The sequence below is a fragment of the Tamandua tetradactyla genome, chromosome 13, assembly GCF_023851605.1.
Source record: "Tamandua tetradactyla isolate mTamTet1 chromosome 13, mTamTet1.pri, whole genome shotgun sequence".
NCBI classification, from domain to species: domain Eukaryota; kingdom Metazoa; phylum Chordata; class Mammalia; order Pilosa; family Myrmecophagidae; genus Tamandua; species Tamandua tetradactyla.
Window position 1 is genome coordinate 27123945 of NC_135339.1, and position 21835 is coordinate 27145779.

At 51.2% G+C, this 21835-nt stretch overlaps 1 protein-coding gene across 8 annotated transcripts in view; it reads right to left on the reverse strand.

Annotated features, from left to right (window-relative positions):
- Nucleotides 1-7945: 7945 nt before the first annotated feature.
- Nucleotides 7946-21835, reverse strand: part of COL13A1 (collagen type XIII alpha 1 chain) — an 82225-nt gene continuing 68335 nt past the window's right edge. For 6 of the 8 annotated variants that reach the window (XM_077125050.1, XM_077125052.1, XM_077125053.1 and 3 more), the window contains 6 exons: nt 20886-20939; nt 19562-19615; nt 18484-18519; nt 13485-13571; nt 9675-9713; nt 7946-8812 (listed from right to left, as the gene is read on the reverse strand). In XM_077125050.1, the coding sequence (XP_076981165.1) occupies nt 8810-8812; nt 9675-9713; nt 13485-13571; nt 18484-18519; nt 19562-19615; nt 20886-20939 (273 nt within the window). In that variant the 3' untranslated portion in view covers nt 7946-8809. The other 2 variants (XM_077125054.1, XM_077125051.1) reach the window with 2 other exon arrangements.

Below are 21835 nucleotides of genomic sequence, written 5' to 3' on the forward strand. Positions count from 1 at the left end.
CCTCTTATAAGGACAAATAGAAATGAATACAATAAGATAGAGAAAATATTTTTCCTCTTATAAGGATAAATGATACACCTGTTGAAAATCTATTTAAATAAAAGGCCCCAGGAGTGTTTAGTAGGAAGATGAAACAGCCACCCAAGCTGACGGGATTGTAGCCATTTTCCTCCCAAGGAGACCATTTCATAGAAGTGAGCAGTGATGGCCACGGGCAGGGCTCAGTGGCCGGGGCAGCATGTGGAGCCGAGAGGGGTCAGAGAGCTGCTGGGGCAAGAAGGAGTGGGCTGGGAGGATGGGAATGGGGGCCAAAAGAACTGGGGGCAGGGACAGAGAAGGAGACGCGTGGCCTGGGGGTGAGACATAAAGGAAGAAAGAACTAGAAATAAAGAAAATGGACGGCTGCAGGAGAAGGAGGTGAGAAATGGTGACATCCCCTGAAGGGGGAAGAAATGGCCGAGAGGAACTTCGTAAGGACAGGGCCGATGGGCTGGGGGTCAGGGGTTGGAAACCGTATGGTAAAAGACCGAAAGGCAGCAAGGAGGGAGAAACTGTCCAAGCTCTCTCACCCTCCCCTGAGGCCGCAAGGAGACCCCGCAGTAGGGCTCAGGATGAATGTAAAAACAGAGCACGGCGTTGGCGGTGACCCGTCGCTGCGCCCAGGAGAGGCCCGGTCAGGAGCGCCCGCTGTGGAAAGGGTCGGCGGGGTGACGCGGGGCGGGGGGGGGGGGGGAGTCCACATGTTGCTGGGAGACCTGGGGTGGGGGTGGGGGTACCTCACTCCAGGGGGCTTAGCACCAGGTTGCCTTCACAGGAGGCACTTTTGATCCAAAGGAGAGTTCAGGGGAAATGACTTTTTAAAAGTCAGGAAAAATACAACAATTAGTAAAAAGAAGGCATTTTGCCTGAACATTGAAACAGAAATGATAGAAAGCCTTAAAGCATTAGAAAACTATATGCAAAGTAAATGTTTTCTTCTTCCACAGAAAAGACCCACTGCCTGCAGTCATGGACAGGTCCTTACCGAAAATAATTATCACAAGGAAAAAAAAATTAGTGGTTCAAACGTTCCGCATTTAGGGATTACTCTTGAGAACCCATTCCCCCCCCCGCCCCAGTAGCTAAATCTGTACTGTTAGTCAAATAAGATGTTAGCCTTCTGTAAGCAATTCTCAAAATTGGGTTCTGACCTGATTAGAAAAAATATATTAAACTCTCAATTAACTGGACTGAAGCATACTTCAAGACACAATCAAATAAAAACTTTTCTATTGAAATACTGAGGCAGTAATTAAAAAATTTAAGATGTCCAATTGAGCACGTGGGAAGCCTGCCCGAAGTGTCTAAGAGGCTACAGGGAGGACAGAAGGAAGGAGGGAGCCTCCTGGGGAGATGGAAGCAGACAGGATCTATAAAACATCTTAGGTTGGAGCCAATAAAAGAGAAAAACTCATTTAACCAGAAATATGGGGAACTGGAATTTTAAAGCATGAGATGTTTTTCTTTTCTTTTTTTTAAATCAAATTGCAGACTCTTTTCTTTTAGGAAAAATATAAAAACTATGATCATTTATGGAATTTTCTTTTTAAAAGGCAGTTTCCTAGTAGTTAGTTCAGAGTCAACCTGTGCCAGCCCAGGTGGCCTCAGTTTCTCCCATTTCCCTTACTCATTTTCCCCAGTGTTTGTCAATCAGGCCTCTGTGTGGGAACTAGGAGGACTGACTTTGAGTCTCATTTAACCAGACACTTTAATGAATGGTTCCGCCTATGATTCCAGTTAATTGAGGTTTGACTACGAAAGCAAGAATTCTTTCCTGAATAGCTCACACTAAACAGTCTTATCATCCAACCTTTGTATAGCTCTTTCTCCTTTTTCCAGAGTCATAGCCAGCAGTCCTCATAACACCTGTGAGGTAGGCAGTACCTTCCCCCTGCTACAGGTGAGGAAAGGGCGGCTCAGAGAAGTTAAGGCACTTGCCCAAAGTCACCCAGGTGCAAGAGGCAGAGGCAGGGCAAGCACACAGATCTCTTTACTCCCACCTTTTCCACTGGCTGGAAGAATTGCAGGCATGTTTATTTTTGCAGATGCTAGTAATAAAACACTGTCTTTGGAATGAGTGGAGTGCAAGGAAAATGGCTTTTAGCAGGTGGATTCACTGCCTTTCTTACAGTGAGTCCTGGGACCGGGTTTCCTCTCTGAAAAAGCAGGCATGATGGATTTGTATTCCTTGACTATTGGTTCAGAGTGGAGAGGTTGGTTGGCGGGTGACAAGGACCATTCGACTACATACATACATCTAGGATCCTGAGAGTCATTGAAAGTCTTCAAGCCTGTTCCCTTTTGTGCCATTTTACAAAGGGATGCTTTCTATTTCTGCCATGCCCCGGTGATTTTGGCAGGAGCACGGGGGTGATTGGTTAACTTGGCCGTAAATAACCCAGCGGTACCCAGTGGGTCCCAAATCACGTCCATTAGCTATGATTTTTGCTACATCCAAAGGGGCCCAAGAGGGACCTGGCAATTTGTTTGCAGCCCTGGGCGTACTGTTCCTGTCCACATGAAGAGGCAGGCCCCTGTTCCTACTGTAAAGTGAGTCTCAGAAGAGGGGAGAGCAGCTGCGGAGTTCTATGAGAGAGGTGGAGTTATCAGATGAAGGTCAGGATTGTACATTTACAAGCTTTGTGGGTGAGGCACTATGAATGGAAAACAAACCAACCCCCAAAACTTGTCTTAATGCAGTTCCTTTAACCTTCCAGGGCTGAGAAAAGACTTTAACGGATTTAAGGTCAGAATGTGTGCCCTGGTATCTGGCCTCTCTGTCTTGGAATCTTGTGGAGAAATTGCTCTGAGATGTCAGTTTTTCAAGAAGATCTATGTGTCCTCTGAATACCCACCGCCCTCTGTGCCTTCCTCCGTCCCACCCTCCCTCTCGCACAGCTGTCATTTATGTTGTGATCTTTTCTCCCTACCAGAGGTGAGTGGTGGTGAGGACATGGCATGTTCCTCTGCTCCCCCGGATGCCATGGACACCCGAGGCCCCCTGTGAGTGCCTGGAGCTCCAGCCTGAGCTGAGAGGATTGGGAGATGACTCAGGTACTGGGTCATTGCTGGAGCGACACCACCTCCTGGTTTGCCAGGCTCACATATGCCACCATGGCATGCTTACTAACCGCGCTCTCTTTCACGCGCACCGTGTCCTGGATTGAACATCAGAATGCGGTTGTCCCATTTGCTGGTGATGTAAGGCGTGGCGGTTTGAGCATCATAGCAAAGGAAGAAGTAAGGCAGTGGGGAATTTTCCAGGCCCTTTGCCTTCAACAATTCTACTAAAGGAAGGAGGCTTATCTCAGACCCTTTTGAAGCTACGCAGATGACTGCCTCTTCTGTGCTTTGTCAGTTCAGTCCTGGCTGGGGCATCCCATAGCACCAGACAAGATGTAGGAGGCCCTTGGCTCTGAGCACCAGCCCAGCATCCAATGAAATCATCCGGCCTGCCTGTGGGCTGCTGTCTTCTATTGCATAGTTGCTCCTTCCTCTCCAAGACATATGTTTTCCGGCCTTCTAGTTTGGTGCATCAGTCAGCTTTCCAAGACACTGCAGGTAGCCCCTTACATGGAGAAGAGGCTGTTCGGAGCACCACAGTTCTCCATGAGGGAGATGAGTCCAAGAGCCCTTGAAATGGTGGCCATGGCAGAGGCCCCTGACTGTGGGGAAGGAGCAGGAATTTCAGCGGGCCACGAGAGATGGAGAAAAGGTGGTCGGGCAAGGCTTGGCTCTTCTAGCTGAGCTCCGGCCCTTGGAGATGGCCGTACCACAAACCAGGGCAAGAAGCAACAGCCCACGTTGTCCGGTGGCCACACAGATCTGCACCTCAAACTAAGCCCCTGGAAGGTTCAGCCAGTGACCCTCTCTCTAAGGGCAGCGCCATCTTCTCTGTCCTCCAAGGCAAGGCACTTTCCCCGAGGCTCTCACCTGGCTTCACTTCTTGGCAACTAACCAAGGACTCTGGCCCTTGAGGAGATACAGAGAAGGTGAGGTTTGAGAAGGAACCTCACTGGTGACTGGCCTAGGTTGGAGCTTCCCTGGGGCTGGGGCATCCCATGGACCCTGCTGCCCCCGGTTTGGACTCCCAGTCCCTCATGTTTGGACCCACCTTCTTACCCCCTTTCTTCCACAATCCCCTTTGTCCTCCCTTGATTCGAGAAGGAAGTGGGGCCCAGGATCACGCTCATGCGAAGGTTATGTCAGGTAAAGGGGAGAGGACTTCCTGTCTGCCGTGACCGCTGCTCTGTCTCGGCATGGTAAAGCCCTCCTGACCCACTCAGTCTCTTTTGTTGGCGGGGTGAGCCCCCTATGGAGCAATCAGCACACATCCTTGCCCCTCTGAGTACAGTTTTTATCTCCTGTAGGCCAGGGTAGTCTTACTCTCCATAGTAACCCCTCCATCCCCCACTTCCACTGCCTGGCAGGAGGCACAGCCCCTGGATATGGCAGGTGCTCAATGAAGGTTGACTGCTGACTCAGCAGGTCATGGATGTTTATGAGCCCTACCTGGCTGAGCTGATGAGCTAGGGCCCTTGGGGGGAACACTCTGGAAGACCCCTTCCTGTGCTCGAACGTAAGGTGGAGGAACAAAGGGGCATGGAGTTTCAGGTTCTTCCAAGGAGGAAGGGACTCTTCCATCTGGAGAACTCAAGTCTCCCAAAGGCCATGGTATTTAAGCTGGGTGTTGAAAGGTGGGTAGAACTTGGACTGATGAGGAAAAAATGGCAGTCCACGTGATGGGCCCAGCCTGGACAACGGTATGGAAGGGGCAGAGCAGAGGGTGTGTCCAGGGGTCAGTGAGCTGAGGACTCCGTGGAAGGTAGAAGGGTGGGCCCTGCTGGGGAAGGGCCTGGAATGGCTTAGGGCTCTGTCCTTTGCTCAGCTTTCTGTCCATCCATCCAACAGTACTGTCCTTGGAGACATGGCGTTCCCTAGGAACCAGAGGGTCCCTTTGCAGTGGAACTCTGGTGTTAGGTGGAAAGTGTAGCTCCCTTCCCTGCCCTCTCCTCCCCTCCAGGGTGAGGATCACCCTGCTTCAAGGAAACACGATCCTTAAAAAATCTGCTTCTTTGAGAAATGAATGGCTGGCCCCTCCTTTGCTTTCCTTCTCTGCTCTCCAGCTTGGCGTGGGTCTCCTCTTTTCTGATTTGCTCTCCAGTGACTGCCCTTCCTTTCTCTATGGACATTGGGAGGCTTGGGCACTTGACATCTCATTTGCCTGAAAATGGGTCAAGGTCCAGGCGAGGCATGGGCCAGGTTTGGAGCGCGTGGGTGGTGGGCGGGGAAGGGCGCCGCGGCCCGATGGGAGCAGGGCTGGGCAAAACCGCCACGGCGGCACAGTGTGCCCGAACATCTGTGGGGGCTTTGGGCAAATCCCTGAGGGCCAGGTGGCTCAACCTACAGCGCTGCGTTGCTTAATCTCTGATACTTCCATCAGTGTGGAAACCAATGTGAGAAACAACCTCTACCACCTTCTCTGCCTTGGGAGAGCTGAACCCACTCCCCCTGCCTGTGTGGCCCAGGTCCGCTTTGTGCTTTGTTATTCTGGGTTAAAACGCACGCACATGCTACACACAGCTTCGCAACACCAACTCCATGCATGGGATCATCGCGGTCGACAATGCTGAGCGTGGGGGGCCCAGAATGCTCCAGCACCCACAGTTCTCCCAGGAGCTGACCCTCGAGTGGGATCAGAAGATGTCAGGGTGTCAGAGCTGGAGGCGCCCGTGGAAGTCACCCAAGTCCCCCTTCTTCATTTGACCCCGGGGAAATCTGAGGCCTAGAGTAAGTTATCCAAGGTCAGACAGCTAGTTCACAGCGGGAAAGGACCAGAGCTGAGTCTCTCAGCTTATAGACCATTCCTACCCCTTATGGCCTAACTCAGCTCTCTCCACCCACATTGCGGCTCCAGGTGGGCTGGGCTGGGGGCGGGTGAGCATGTGTGGAAGGAGCATCCCTTCCTTCAGCACTCAGGGCCCCAGGACCTCGGAAGCACGAGTCACTGACCTTGGGAAGAGGGTTTTATTTAGGCTACATCCGCCTCTCACACTGTCAGCCCCAGGGGCACTGGCCCAGCCTTTTGCCAAGCCAGGTGTCTGCAGGTCTTCAGGTGGACAGTGCTGGGCAGCAAACTGTCCTCTGTGCCAGAGCACAAAGCAGCAGGCATCTAGACTGGGGAGGGAGCCACACAAGGCAACAGGTTTCAAGACCCAGCACCTAAGAGTTAACATAGAACTTTTACACGCACGCACGGTTGCAGTTTGCTCACCGGGAGGCACTGCGGATCCCGGGCTGCTGCTCCCCAGAAATGGAGCCAGCGTCTTTACCTTCCATGAACCCTCTCTGGCTATCAGCCCCTTGATGCTGCCTTTGCCTGGTTCCCCTGCCTTGTACCTGTACCTCTCAATCTAGCACCTGGTGATCCCAGCTCGCCTTGGTCTCCTGCCACCGGGCTTTGTTCCCATTCATTTCATAAACTTCTGACCGCACGTTTTCCTACTTCTATTCTCCACGCACTGCAGGGGACATATTGCTGAGCTGGGTTGCTTAGTGAATACTTTTGGTAGAGCTGGATTAAAAAAAATGAAGATCTTGGTTAACCCTTGTAATAGTTCTAGATACCTTGTTTATTTAAGGCAAGGGTTGGGTGGAAAAATCCAGAGCTGGGCCTGAAGCTAAAAACCCCAGGGTACACTGCTTGTGGCTTCGTGACAGGGAGGGGTCCTGGCTGACACGACACCCCCAGCAAGAAACTGCATGACGAGACAATGGGTTTATTCACGCGGGGCCAAACTTCAGTGAATTGCAACCCACCTGGGAAAGGCAGTGTGGATGCCAAAACCACACAGATCCCTTTCTTTCTTCATTTTGACCACCAGGCAGCTCGAGGTGAAATGTGTAGCTCAGCCTCAGCAACCAGCGACGGTTGGAGTTGCCTATCTCTCTAGGGCTGGTCCTGGCATCCCTTTCTCCTCTAGTCTTATTTTCCTTGACTCTGACTTTTAAACTTTCATTTACATATATTTCTATCTTAGCATATGCATTCTTGCAAGCTACTTCAGATTCTTTATGGTAATAGCTGAGATGTAAAAAGTAAATGAACAACACAAGGATTGAAATAAAATAAATGAGGTTTTAGCTTGCCCAGAGTTACCCAGTGTATACGGCTGATGGAGAATTCTAGTGTGCAAGTGTTTTCAGTTCGTGGATTCCTCCATTCTGCAACTATCCGTGAGTTCCCATTACTCTCCCCAGGGAAGGACCAGGGAGGGGACAGGTGAGCTCCATTGATGACCACAGAGATTGGCTCTAATTCAACCGGGTGGCCAAGGCTTAGAGAGGGGAGCTGTCCCACTGCCACCACGACAGAGTGGACATTTTCAGCAAGAAGGTCAGTCCACCCGCATGTGACCCTATTGACCCAGCACTTTGTGAGTGCCGCCCACGCCGTCATGAGGTGGCAGTGGCCCCGCGAACGTGAACCCAGGGTTTGTATTGCTGGCAGAATCTGAGTTTAGGTTTGCCTTTATACCATCTTGGAAGAAAGGCTGTATAAAGGCCATTTAAAATGAAAACAAGATGAGGGGGGTGTTTGAATGACCCCAGTTGTTTCTTATTTTCAAGCACTTTAGAAGCATCAATTTATGTTTTTTTTTTTTATTAAATCAAACTCTAAATGCGAATGCTGCATCATGGCCAATACTTCCCAGTCACTAAAACAGGTTTCCTAGAGATCGTGACTAAACAGTGCTCTACGAATGGAGAGAACAAAGCTCTATATTTTAGAAAATGCCAACAGCTTCATATTGGCCTGATCTGGCCCAGATTTGTGAGTATTTTCTGAATTCTTTGCTAGAGTGGGCTGGCAGATGCCACATCTCTGTGCCTCATCGAGCCCACAGCGAGGGGATGGCCCGGTCAGCGGGCCTGATACCAGGGCCTATGACACTAAAGGAGAAAACAACCCCCCAAAGCAAACACAATAGCAAACGGCTCATCGCCGCCCTGGGTGTCTGTCCACACACCTGAACCGTAAAGGGTAAAGGCTGACCTCTACCTCACGACATCGGGAGAAAAGACATCGCTTCACAGAGTCCCTCTCCTCCTCTGTCGGACTTAACATTTCAAAACATTACCCCATTCTTCAGAAGATGCCCGCTCCTGGGGCCTCCTGCTTTCACAAGAGATAATTAAATTAATTAATTAATTAATTTGGGGGGGGCCCAGGAATTGAGCCTGGGATTTCCACATGGAAGGCGAGCATTCTACTACTGAATCACCCGTGCACCCTATTTAATTTAATGATTAATCAGGATCTTGAATTGCCATGTTTTCATTTTTTTTTTTAATGAAAATCCATAAGCGTTTAAAATATTCTTCGACACACCTAGCTGGGCAAATACCACCAACCTCCACGTGTGTGTGAATTCACACGTAAGCTAGTGAGCACCTGAATGCTGGGTGGCTCCCTTTGGCACCAGAGCATAATAATTTATTAAGCTTCAATACTTAATAAGTGTGCACAAATATCATGCAAACATTACAACTGAATTCACAAGCAAGAAGTGTATTAGAGACATAGATTTATACAAAACATCTTGTAAACAAAGGAGAAGAGGTTGATATCTTCTGTACAAAATATGCAGGTTTTTTTTTTTAATAATCTGTAAGATGCATCATACTTCTGGTATTTTCAAAAACTGAAAACTGTATAAAAATAAATATTCTATGTACAAACACACAGGCCAATCCAAGGTTAGAGGCATCACTGCAAAAAACAAACAAACACAAAAAGCAAAAAACAGAGTTAGTTTTAGTGGGCCTGTGGATGTTTGTTCCCTTGTAGGAAATGAGACAAATCTTGTTCTGTGTTGGATGGGAGCTCTGGATAAGGGACCCGAGTCAATGGAATGGACGGTAAGCAGCCTGAGGGCGGGAAGCTAAGCTTTTCCTTTCCAATGACTCCCCTACATGGCCGCTAGAGGGCACTTTCCCTCTGAGACCTAAGGAGGTTGTTAATTACTGCATTTTCCCAGACTGAAAAATGGTTTGAATGGCCAGACAGGAGTCTCTCCGGTTGTTTCTCTAAGACACTGTAGCCCTTGATAGTGGCTGTTTTTCTCCTGTTAAACACAACTATTTTTATCTCCTAACCATCAGCGACAAACTTGAAGGAGAATGTCTTTTTCTTAGGGGGTACAGGGTTGGGGTCTTACCCTTTTCTTACCTGCTTCTGTGGTGCTTTAACTAAGTCTAGGGTAGAAGACAAGAGGACGTGGCATGGCCTGAGGAACAGATTCTGACAGCGCCATCTCCCTTAAGTGTTGAGTTGTTCCCTTCTCTGATTAGGGTGCAGGTGGATAAGAAACCTAGGGTCTCTTGGTGATTTTAATTCTTTCATCCAATCCCATGAATTAATGAGATTCAGAGCATCTTAGCCGAAAGGAACTTGTTCATTTCATTGTAAGTGTGACACCAGTGGAATAGAACTATATTAGCTAAGTATAAACTCTTGAACTAGTTGGGGTCTCAGGGTCATTTTGGGAAATTATGCATACTTTCTTACAAGAAAATGGAGCCCCACGTTCACCTGTGCTCCCCACGGCAAAGCAAACGCTGGGAAGCCTCACCTTGTTCCAGCAGCCCTGGACGGGTAAGCCATCTTCACCCTGCAATGAGGAAAGAAGGCAGAAGGGCTGAGAGTCTCAGAGGGTGGCCCACGAAGCAGGCAAGACAGGGGTCCCCAGGGCCACAAACATTTTTGCAACTGGTGAAGGCGTGGCCCACGCCAGGTGGTCTATTTCTTTTCTCTCCCTCGGGTCAGAGCCTCGGAAGGAAGGAGGCGGGAATCAGGTTGGCTGTCTTCCACTCGGCTAAGGTCACATGTAGTTAGAGTGCAAGGTCAAGTGGGGCTCTGCCAGCCAGTGGGAGCAGCGAGCCTAGGTGTTCTCGAATGACTGGGAGCCCTACTGGTCTCTGCTCTAGTTCTACTGGGTGCTAGAGCGCATGGAAAGGTCACTCAGCATCTGGGGGCCTCGGCTTCTTCCTTGTAAAACCCGGGGTGGGGGGTGTCTCTAAGGGTCCTCCTGGTGCACCCGCTCTCTTGTCTTTCTCTCTTCCTTAGCACATCCGTGGGAGGAAGTCTAGATTGTCCTGAGCTGATGAAATGCAAAGGGTGCGGGGGGGACACCGAGGGACAGGCGACCTCCAGAGTATTGCAGCATGGCCTCTAGGTGCCTTCAGCAGGCAGACAAAGCTCCTGATGCAGCCTGAGATGCTGCTGGGGATTTGGGGGTAAAATGCAATGTGAGGAGGGGAACTGACCACCTCACGCCTGTGGCCTCAGGACGTCTGCTCATGGCGGGGGACCCTCGCGGGGCCCGGACATCCCGGACTCTCTGGCACAGGCTGGGAGACCCAGACACCTTCGAGAGGCCAGGTGAGGAGGGTGACGCTGAACTGACAGCAGAGATCTGGTACTCAGCTGAATCTGTGGGAGTTTCCCCCACAGTCTAGAATTCCAGGTTCCAGGGCAAAGAAAGATTCTAGAAGGACAAAGGGCTTCAGGGGACTGGAGCAAGTGGTAAGTCCCCAGGGAGGTAGAATGGGAGTCTCTGTGCCGGGGACCAACTTAATCCACCCAGGACAGGTGTCCAAGCCTCCAGCCGCTTGGCGTTGGTCAGGCAGCCGGCCCTGTCATGGAGCGCGGAGAAGTCTACTAAAAACCATGGTCATAACCCCCTACCCCCCGGCCCCATATGCACAATAACACAATACAGGAGGCAAGGAAAACAGCAAGAGACAAAAAGGGGAAGAGGCATACATCTACGGCAAGATTAATAATCAAACCACACATCGATATGGGATGTTACTGGAGAAAATGCCATTTTGCATTAAGGGTCAAATAGAATGACCTTCATTTTCTCCTTGCGGGCCGGAGGCGGCGCGCGGACTCGAAAGGGGAGAGGCGCCTCCGGGGGCCTGCAACTTTCCCGGCGTGCGCACGGCCCCTGGAGGGGGCAGGGCAGGCAGAGGAGGATGGGGAGTTCCATACGTGCGCAGGAGCAGGAGGGAGGCCAAGGGTGCTGCAGGCGGGGCGGCAGGGGATGAGCTGGGTGCAGGTTAGCGGAGGGTGTAGGGGCTCCGGGAGCTCCGGGGTCGAAAAAGGGGCTTGTGCAGTGGCACGCACGGTACTGCCGGCAGCGAGGCCGGGGCGGGCGCAGGGCTTTAGCGGGAGGCTGGAAGGGTGCATGCTATTCTGCGAGCTTGCTGTGTGCTCTCCTGCGGTGGCATACGTGGATCCTAACAAGTCACTAGTAGCCTTCGACAGGCTCTTCAAGGTGGGGATGTGAGGGCTCCAATTCTAATCCATTACAAGTATGAAAATGGCTCGATGAATTCTAAAGGTGCTGGGGAAATTTAGGGAGAGCAGGAGACTCTTAAGCCTTTTGCTTCATTCTTGGGATGAAGTGTCATCTTCTATCTCCCTTGCAAGTAAGTTAAAGGCCCAAAGACGGACCGGGCCAGGTGAGAACACGCTGCCACCACTTACGCCAGGCGTGCTTGAAAGAGGGATCCCTAAATGTCCCCCTCCCTTCTCTTCCTTAACTACATTCCCAACTTTTTCATTCTCCTCCAGGCTGTTCAGTGGTGAACTATCTGAAGATGAAACCAAGGGAGCGTCTTGTAATGTCTTCTGGGATGTCAACAAGAAGGATCAACACTTTAGAACCTGAAAATCTAATCTTGGACCATTCTTCCTCCCCCATCCCCCAATTCTGGTGGTGTCACCAGGGCTGCGACCCCAAGCCCATGCTGGAAGAGGAGACTGGTGGTAGCCTCCTTTCCTTCAGAGGAAATAAGTTCTTCTGTAACTTCCAAAGAAGAACTTCTCTGTCCACCGTGGAAATGTTCCTGAGCATGCCTTTCTGTCCCCATCAAGTCACGATGTTGGGGGGGGGAGTGGCTGTGGGGCTGACTCAGCTAGCATCTTAATGATGTCGGGTTCCCTCAACACTTCAGCAAATGCTTCGCCAGGTACTCAACTGAACTAATCTCAGTATGTGAAGGAAGATAAGTCTAAGAGAGGTTCTAAGATCCTCTCCAGAGAATCCCCTTTACTAGTTTTGTTTCTGGTAGTAGATTTGTCTAGAAGCTACTCTGCAATGAGGATAAGCTGCAGGCAAAGCAGGTTATGGCAGGGTGGAGAGAGTCAGCTCATAGGAGGGTGGACGATGAGCTTTTGAATGCACAGCAGCAGGCAAGCTTTGCATGTGAGAGGGCAGCGTGGCTGGGAGGCCCCAGAGGTGACCCTTGGTGTCTATGGAGGGAAGACGCAGGACATGGAAACTGGAGGGAGGGAGGTTGAGGAGCACGGACGGCAGTAGAGAGGCATGCAGGTATCAACCACAGATGTGGGGAAACCCCAGTTGGCCATGCAGGAAATGGCAGGCGATGCCATACCAATGGGCATGGGGCATCCAGTCCGTCCAGCCCTGGTAACCCTGGCTCCCCTTTCTCTCCTTTAAAACCTCGGTGTCCCTGTTCATGAAACCAACCATGATGATTATTTGGGTAAAGACCAGCTGGCTCCATCCATGGAATGGAGAGGCTTAGCCCTACCCTGGCCAGGATGCAGGACGCTCGAGGCATCTACAATGAGGGGCTAAGTCCCAGTTCATTCCCCATCTCCCAAATTCAACCTTTGTGCTCTCTTTGGTTTCTGAATGTGGTCAACCAGCCCCCTTTTGATTTAAAGACTCACTCACTTGGAGTAGACCCAGATGATTTTCAACTTGAGCCCATCTTAATTTTCAGAACCTCGAAATGGATCAAGAAGGTGCCGCAAATAATTATCGGTTTGTTTGGCAAGGCTTCCTGTGTGTGTCTGGCTCTGAGTCTGGTCTGGCGCTTCAAGGATTTTATCTGGATGGCAGTGGGCACTGGAGGCTGGCTATTGAAAGCCCGCTGTCAGTTCTTGTTCTGTCTACAGTTGAGCACAGGTGGCCCTCAGGAGAAGCTAACCCCAGAGTCCTGCATCCTGACCGAGTGGATCTGGGCAGCTGGAAATGCTGGCCCCTAAACAGAGGTGGCCGCAAAACAAAGAAGGCAAAGTCGCAGCTCCCAAATGCTGCACTGGCTTCTGAAGTCAGCCTGGAGTTGAGAGCTGAGGCCCTCTCCCAAACTCTCTTTCCTCCCAGTTCACTTCTACACATCAAATGCTCCTCATCTTCAAAGGAAAGGGATTTGGCCAGAATGATTCACAGCTGTGGTTTTAAGGCAACCTAACAGCAGGCAGAATTTCGTGGGTCAAATGGATAGATTTTGGTAGCATGGGTGGAGTCATTTAGTTCTCATCTTGGTTTATTTGCCTTCTTTGTTTCTAACTTGCAATCCTCAAGGAGAAAACCAGAACAATGTAAGTGATAAATGAAACATACCAGCGGGCAGGGGGCATCTAATCCAGGAGCTCCTTGCTCTCCCTTATCCCCTTTAGGCCCTCTAGGGCCTTTCTTCCCCCTCTCCCCCTGTAAATAATCAGTTAGTCCGAGAAAAAACAACAACATCAGAACTTTAGGATTATCCATGTGTTAAAGTTAGAGACAGAAAAAGAAAAGAAAAATTGAAGGGTGGGGGGGACGATTTTCTCAATGAGGAGCTTCTCCCCATAGGATTTGGGGGCGGTGACCACCTCTGCCCTGCTAAAGCACCACTGGCTACGGTGGTGGGGGGTGGGGAGGGGAGGAAGGTGCCTGGCTGCGGGAAGCAGAGGGGCCCACACCTGGGGGCGGGGGGAAACGCAGATCAATGATACAGATGGGCAGTTTTGCTCATGCGGGGCCCAGGGTGGGTGTGTCATGAGCACAGGGACTGGGAGGCCAACTCCTTTCTCTTTGAGGGTCCATTTGGCTTTGAGCTTTTGTCCCAGTTGGTTTTCATTCCTTAACTATTCTATTAGGAGGCAAGGTGGTTTTAGTTAGAGCCCTGGGGTGGTGGGTTGGCATGTGTGCATGTGCATGCGTGAGTGTGAGTCTGTGCTTGTGCGTGTGCAAGTATGTGTGCACCATGTGTTGGTGCATGTATACTAGTGTGTACAGGGCTCAGATGGGTCTTCTTCCTTCTATGAGTGTCTCTGATCCATCCTGGTCTGAAGTCACAGATACCTATTTTATATATGGACATGTCAGTTCTTGGAATTCATTTGTTCCTGAAAAGCTTCACTAAACTTCATCTTTCTAAATTGAGCCCTTTTGTATCTGTCAGGGTCACTCTCCATTTGAAGGAGGGCCATGAGGAATTATTTTTAAAAGTCAGGCATCGCATCTGTAACACATTTGAGTTTGGATTTTCATATGTTGTGTGCCTGGAGGAATCTTCCAGGAAACTCCTTCCCTCCTCCATGGAAGGCCGGCTATCACGTGCTTGGGCTACTCCAGGTGGCGAGAACGTGAGAGCTCGGCAACACCTTGGTCAGAACAAAGGCTGGTTCTGCCAATTACGAGCTGTGTGACTCTGGGAAGTTATTTAACCTCTCGGAGCCTCAGTTTCTTCACCTATAAAATGGGGATAATAATACTTGCCTCAAAGACTTGTGAACTCTGTGCATATTGAGTACTCGCTACTGGCATATGGTCTGCACTCAGTTGATGCCAGCGGCCGCATATTGATATGAATGATGGTTGTTATTCATTGTTGGCTGGTACAGGAGCCAAAGCTGCTGCCAGACTGTAACTCAGGGTCAGAGTTACAGCCTTGTTCTGTCTGCAGCGTTCTCACCGTGGAGGGCTGCAGGATGTGAGTTTGTTAGAGGGAGGAAGAGGATAAGAATACTTTCAGGGTTTCCTCCACTCTTTGGAAATTACCCAAATTACTTAATTCCAGAAATTGCCTGCAATTTCCAATGCATTAGTCTAAATGAGTTTTCCAAAACTCAAATCATTACTTAGAAAATTATATGTGTTTAAGAGGAATCATGCATTATATTAGGTATAATGCTTTTATCTATTGGTTCTAAAGTATCCCGCCAAGGACAGCAGCCTGGTATAAATAATTCCCAAACGGTGGACAAGGAAAACCATGAGCTCTTTGAATGGGGAAGCCCCACGGTGAATGGTCTCAGTGCTGCTGACCCTCACTCTGTGTGGGGTAGACCAACGTAAAACTGAGCACAGCACCCTACTTAAGAGGGTGGGCGCAAAGCTGCCAAAGAGGGGGGCCTTCCAGTCCTGGATGCTTTGTCTGCGGGTAGAGGAGGGCCGGCTGGGCCTCAGGCCTTCACGGTGGCTGACGGGTACACCGTGGGCCTCAGTGTCATGTTCTAAGGGCGAGGGCAAGGGGCTTTCAGTTGGGATATTAGAGTAGAAGCTTTACCTACATCCTCCCCTGTCCCCACCCTAGAGAGTGACAGGAAAGAGGCCCTGCCAGAGAGAATGCTAGCTGGTGAGGGAGGATTGTGGCAAATGAAGCCAAGCAGTAGAGTTTTCTTAAAAAAAAAAAAGAAAAAAAAGGAAATAAACTGGAAGCTGGAGGAGGGGAATGGAAAAGATGGGGGCCACGTGGTTACGGGATCATGGTGGGCGAGCATATCTAAGGGGGGAAAGATTGGAGGAGTAAAGGACGGAGAGGCAGACCAGGCCATAAGATACAGGAGAGAGAGGTGAGGAGGCAAGATGGACCAAAGGAAGCAACACACACACACACACACACACACACACACACACACACACACAACCACAGGGCATCTCAGAGAGCGGTGAGTTAGTCCCCAGCACTGTGCTCAGACCTTTTCAGTGGGCCGCTGGCAGGCAGCTCTGCACAGCCCCAGTCCCTCATGGTGCAGTGCCCCCAATTTTCCTGATGGCCAAATTGCTAGATTCCTACCACCTTCAGCCTCTGACTGATGGTTCATCCTATAAGTGGCGTCTGGGGCAAATTCAGAGAGTTCTTCAGTGACAAGAGAAGTACACTTCTGTGACCCAGGCAGAGCATTCTTTCTATGAGCATCTGTACCTTCCTCTTACAAAGCTTCCTGTTTCAGGTTCTGAGACTTCCCTGCCATGACCCTCCCGCATCCACGAACAAGGAAGAGGCTCCAGATCTTGCTCCAGCAGGACACGGAAAAGCATGATTTTGAGGTTGTGTCTTGGTTCACTGTGAGAGGGAACGAAAGGCTTGTGCAGCCAGCAGGTGGTCTAGGATGGGGGTCCCACGGTGTGACTTGGGGCAAAGCTTGAGAGCTGCCCTACAGGACCTACCCTCCAAAATTGGGGTCGAGGTGGGGGGCTGGGGGGCTTTGAATGTCTTTAGCTTCACATTCATAAGTAACAGTGAAGCTTCAAACCAGAATGTTCTCTAAGCCCCTCCTGGCATCTTGCCTTGGCCAAAGTACCAGTCTTTGGAACTTCCAGGTATTGGAAAATCAGTCCATGGCAAAACCTTCATGCTTCCCCCCACCTCCCCCCACTAAAGTCCTGCCAAGGGGGGTATAAAGAGGTCTGAATGAGGAGGTGAGATTTAAGGAAACTCTTACAGGACATTCTGGTGTCCCAAGAGTCAGATCTCTCAAATGGAAAGAGTAAGCTGTTTTTTGATTTGGAAACCTACACTTTGTAATAAGACTAATAAGCCAATTGTTCTTAATGGTGAAAGTTCATGCAACTTTACTATTTTCTGGACTTAATTTTACATGACATATTCCTGCTCTCTATGTGGGACAGGGGCAAGTGTGTAAAACTTCAGGAAGGGAGCAGGGGAGTACTCCTTTCTCCTGGATTCCAGGGGCCTCACTGGCTCATTTGGTAACACTATTTCTTTAAGAATCAGAGCCACCGGCTTCCCTGCTATGAACAGTCTGTCTTCCCTGCTTTCACCTCTAGGGCAACAAATCACCCTTACTTTAAGGATGGACTTTGCAGCCTTTAAATGATTCAATGCCTCAAGCCCACTGAAAAAGTCTTAAGAAATAGGTTTTAGAAATATCAGTTTAATAAAGAAAAGAAAACCAGAACTCTTTAGAAGTAAATTTAAAAGGAGGTTAATAAGCCAACGAAGAGGTGGAATGATCAATTTCTTTACAGGCCTAAATCCTTTGATGCCACACCAAGGAAGGTGGGTTTCCCAGCCTGCCTCAAAAGGCTGGCTATATCTCCGGAAGCAGATCTCTTTATTCCAGTGGTTTCTGAACTTGTCTTCCAGGAGGCTCTCTGGTAGGGGTAGTTCTGCCTGTTCCCCCTTGTTTACAGACTACCTGAGACAAGCTGAGTTGCTTTTGACCAATTGCCTATGAGATGTCTTCAGGAATGTAAAAATGCTCAATAAATACATCTTAAATTGAAGAGAAAGGAATTAATTGGTGCACAGGTCTGGTGATTGCTCAGCATAAATATGGGGTCAGTTTCCAAAGACCAGCTCAAAGACCTGGGTCCCCGAGGGCCCCCCTCTCTGCCTCTGACTCTCTGTGGCACCTCAATACATGACATCGTTCTGGACCTCATTTCTCCATCTGTTCCTTTCATTCCTTCTCTTCAAACTCTAAGACCCTTGGATTTTAAGACCCATTAGAAAACCCTCCTGGGCCTCTGGGGCGCATGGGCCCCCTCCGAGAATCACTGTGAGGAGTCAACAGATGGAAGACATTCTACACAGGAGTCTGGAGGTACTCTCTTGGTCAGATGTTAAATTATGCTCCTTGCTGGGTCCAAATGCTAAGCCACAGCATGTGTCATTCATCCCATGTGGATGTGCGTCCTGTGGACATTGGATATATGTGTCCTGGCCGAGCAAGGGGCCTAGGAAGGCACATTTCACTTCATAGTCCTACTGACTCTTTCCAAGAGAAACAATGACTGTAATACATGTGTGTGTATATATATATATTTAAGGGTTGGCTACTTACAACAGCTGTATTCTTGTTCTTAGGTCTGAAATTTATTTTCTTTCTCACCAGTGGCCTGGGATGCCTGGTGAAACCAAGCTTTAGAAGCTGAGGACTAGCTAATGATGGATTTTAAAACCAGTGTAGGGGGCGGGCAGTGATGGCTCAGTGGTAGAGCTCTTGCCTGCCATGCTGGAGACCCAGGTTCAATGCTGTGCCTGCCTGTGCAAAAGCAAACAAACAAACAAGTAACATAGGGGCCCCCTATCAGGGCCACGCAGAGGGGCAGGATGGGTGGCTGGTTACTTTATGGCGAAGCTGAGCAGATGGCCACCGGTTGGGGCAGCAGCTCCTTGTCGGATGGAAAGCTACGAGCTTCCATTTGAAAACCAGGCCCCAGGCCCCCTGCATGCCACGTATTAAGCCCTTCATTTTAAAGCCTTTTCATTTAGGATGATTTATGGGAAGAAATTTTTTGGCATGTTGTCAGAACCCCCCAGTTGATCATTCCACCCCATCGGGGAGACGTTAGCAACCACAGCCAGGCGGCAAGGGCTCAGACTCACCCGGTGTCCTTTGTCCCCGGGTGGTCCATGTAAACCCTGTCATCAAGCAGAGAAATGGGGACACATTAGGGAGAAAACCCGGATGGTGACCAGCCCTTCCTCCCAGGGCTCATAGCACTCTCTACTGATGCCTCAGTCACTGGAGACAGGCTTTATCAGTCCCAGTGCACAGGAAGGGATGCAGGAGAAAAGCTCTGAAGTCACATGACCCAGGGACAGCCGGTGAGCCCCGGGCAGAGCTGAGAGCGTGCTCCTCGTCCTCCCGCTCCGCAGCCCACATCCTCATGGGCCGTTGAGCTTTTCCAAGGTCACGCGGCAAGAGCGCTGGGTTCTGAGGACGTGGCTGTGGAGCAGAGAACTCTCCTGACAGGAGAGTGTCCACGTGGCTGCCCTGCCAGGCTGTTGCTGGTAAAAAGATTCCCCATCTTCTCAGACACTCTTTCAGGGTACAAGATTCTAACCATTCCTTCAGCTGGGGGAATGCGTGTGAGGCAAAGATTTGTCTGGAGTTGCCTGTTTAGCAGAAATGGAGCTGCCTAGGCAACTTAGCATGGAGCTGGCCTACAGATGTACAAGCCTTAAAGTGGCAGGGAAGCGAAAGTTCTGGCTCTGTTAGGCGGACAATTTACTTTTATGACACGCTGCAACCGGAGAGCAGCCTATTGTTTTCAGGCCCAGCTTCCTTGGGAAAGCTGCTCCTTTCCGGAAGGCTCTTTTTGTATTGGAGGAATTTAGATTTGATTCCGCCCCCTGCCCCTGGGCCCCCTGCTGCCCCTAGCTCCGAGCCTGACTGTGGAAGGAGCTCTTGCAGATTGCCACCGTCTGTCAGATGGTCCGTGTGCGGCTGAGGACTCGGTCCACGGCCCCGGTGTCTTCCTCAAGCTGTGCCCAGCAGGGCAGCTTCAGTGCAGCAACCCTTTGGCTGCTGGTGGTAGCCTCTGTCATGGAGGTGAGAATTCTCACTTGGCCCCAGGTTTGCTGCCCTGCATCCCGGGCTTTCCGTTTCAACAGAGCTTTTGTTGGGGGTGGGGGTGGGGCGGTCGTGGTGGGGAGACACCTCTGATCCTGTGAGACTTACAGGAAGCCCAGCTGCTCCAGTTGGTCCTGTCATCCCAGGGTCGCCTTTGCTGCCCTGAAACAGGAGAAAGGAACCCGTGACCCTCCCTTATAGGATAACAGCATTCCATCAGCCATTTTCTATTTTCATATGAAACAGAGAAGTGTCCCTAGCTCCCTGAAAGAGCCCCTGGGAAGCAAGGGGCTGTGCCGGGGGGTGGGGTGTGGCTGGTGTGAACTTGCCCTAGGCAAGGGTTTGCAACTCCTCCTCACTCTCTCTCCAGATGCCTCAGCACCTATATCCCCCAAGGCCCTCAAGGACTGGGCAGTGTCCTGGGGGTCCAGGAGAGAAGAAAAGGGAGCAAGGAATGGGCCTGGATGAGGAAGGCAAGGAAAAGTGCCAGGAAAGAGAAAGTTTGTGTCTTTTCTTTGAAGCCTCCCTCAATTGTCACCTCTTCAGGGAAGCCATCCTTGATTTCCCCCAAATGGGCAAAGAGAGCCCTATGTCCTTCTTCAGAAGCTTCCAGCCTCCCCACTCCAGGAAGGCTTCTCCTGTGCCCCTCGGCTGTGCGAGAACACAAAAGGGGACAGAGGCCAGACGGCCCCGTGGCAGTCAGCCAGGTATGCAGTTGGAGAGAGGAGAGAGAGGAGAGAGAGGGGCTCACAGCCGGAGCTGGACCGATGCCTCCAGAGGTCCAACACCTGAGAACTTCCTCCAGCGAGCCCCAGCCCTGAATGTATAGAAATCAGGGCCTGGGAAGAGTTTGAGGTGGAGACCACGAGGCAGCCCTCCTGCTTCCACTGAGTAAACACGCTCCTGTCTCACCTTGCAGACACCCATCCTAGGTGGGGCTGGGGTGCGGCATTCTGGGATGGACTGGGTCATGGCACCAGGCCACCTGACTTCCAGATGTCCCTGGGTGTTTTCCTAAACCTCATGGGACTCTGTGCCATGCTCTCCCTAGATCATTACAAAGTGGAGAAGTGTCCCAGTGACCACAGCCCATGGGCCTGCCCAACTCCGAATCCCGGGCACTGACACGAGGTGACCAGAGGCAGAGAAGTGGAGAAAGCTGTCCAGTTCCCCCACTGCATCGAGTCCCTGTGCACGCACAGCTATAGGACATGCCACCCCTCGGCCTCCTGGCACCCCCACAGCCTGCTGTGAGGACCACCAGAGGAGACGAAGGAGGCAGGGACGGTGGTTGCAGTGCCCGGTGCCGACGGAAGTGGAACCTGGGAACCCTGCTGGGGACCAGGCACTGGGGCTGCGGGTTCTGAGGCTTAAGGCAGAGGGATGCCCCGCTCCCTCCCGGATGCCCATCCCCGACTCGCTTAGTACTCACCCTCTCACCCTTTGGTCCTGCTGGGCCGGGAGCTCCAATTGGTCCTGGAGTGCCCTGGGGAGTGTAAAGAAAGCAAAGGTGAGGGCCCTGGTTGGGGGGGGAGGGGGCGGGGCGGATGGGTGCCCTATCCGAGGCCCAGAGATGGGAAGGTCCGCAGGTCCAGTTTTCAGGGTTGGCGAGGCCAGGCGCGTTCAGGGCATCATGGACTGGGCTGTGCTCCTGTTTGAGTTTGGGGGGCCTGGGGGGAGAGCGCACCTCCCCTCTGCCTCAGAGCCAGATTCTTGGAATGAAGCCCTTTAGCTTCACAACCAAGCTTGCCAAGGCTGAAAACGGTAGGAGAACGGGTGCTTAGTTTGCTCCCACAAGCACTTGAGAGGGAGTCGACCCTACCCCAGGGTGGGGGTTGGGAGCTGGTCCCCTTTGCGGTCGCAGCGCCACATGCAGCGGGAAGGTCTTCATGCCACAGAGACCAGCAGACACACACACACAGCGGGCGCGGGGGCCTCACCCACCCCTGCCTGCCCCCTGCAGACCTGCCCTACGGCCCTGGCCTTCTGCCAGGCTGCGCTGGCCCGTGGGTTGTTATGCCTGGAGGGCTGCACCGGCCCGGCAGGAAGGTGTCATAAACCCTCCCGACTCGGGGCTACAGGGGAGTGGGAGGCGGCTGGAGGAATGCCGCCCGCCCCATGCTTAGAGTCCGGAGCAAGACCTGCCACGGCATAATTAAACATCTTCCCCAATTACAGCCCAACTGGATCAAGTCTACACTGCAGAGCCTCCTACTATCCCGCCTGGGTATTCATGTTTCCTACGCAAAAGAAGATGAGGAGGCGGTTCTCGGGGTGGGGGCAGGGGGAGAGGTCACAAAGACTGTGGCTGTGGAAGGCGGCACAGGGCCAGTGGGAGAATGCTGATTTACTTTACAAGAGAAAAACAAAAAGCACAATACG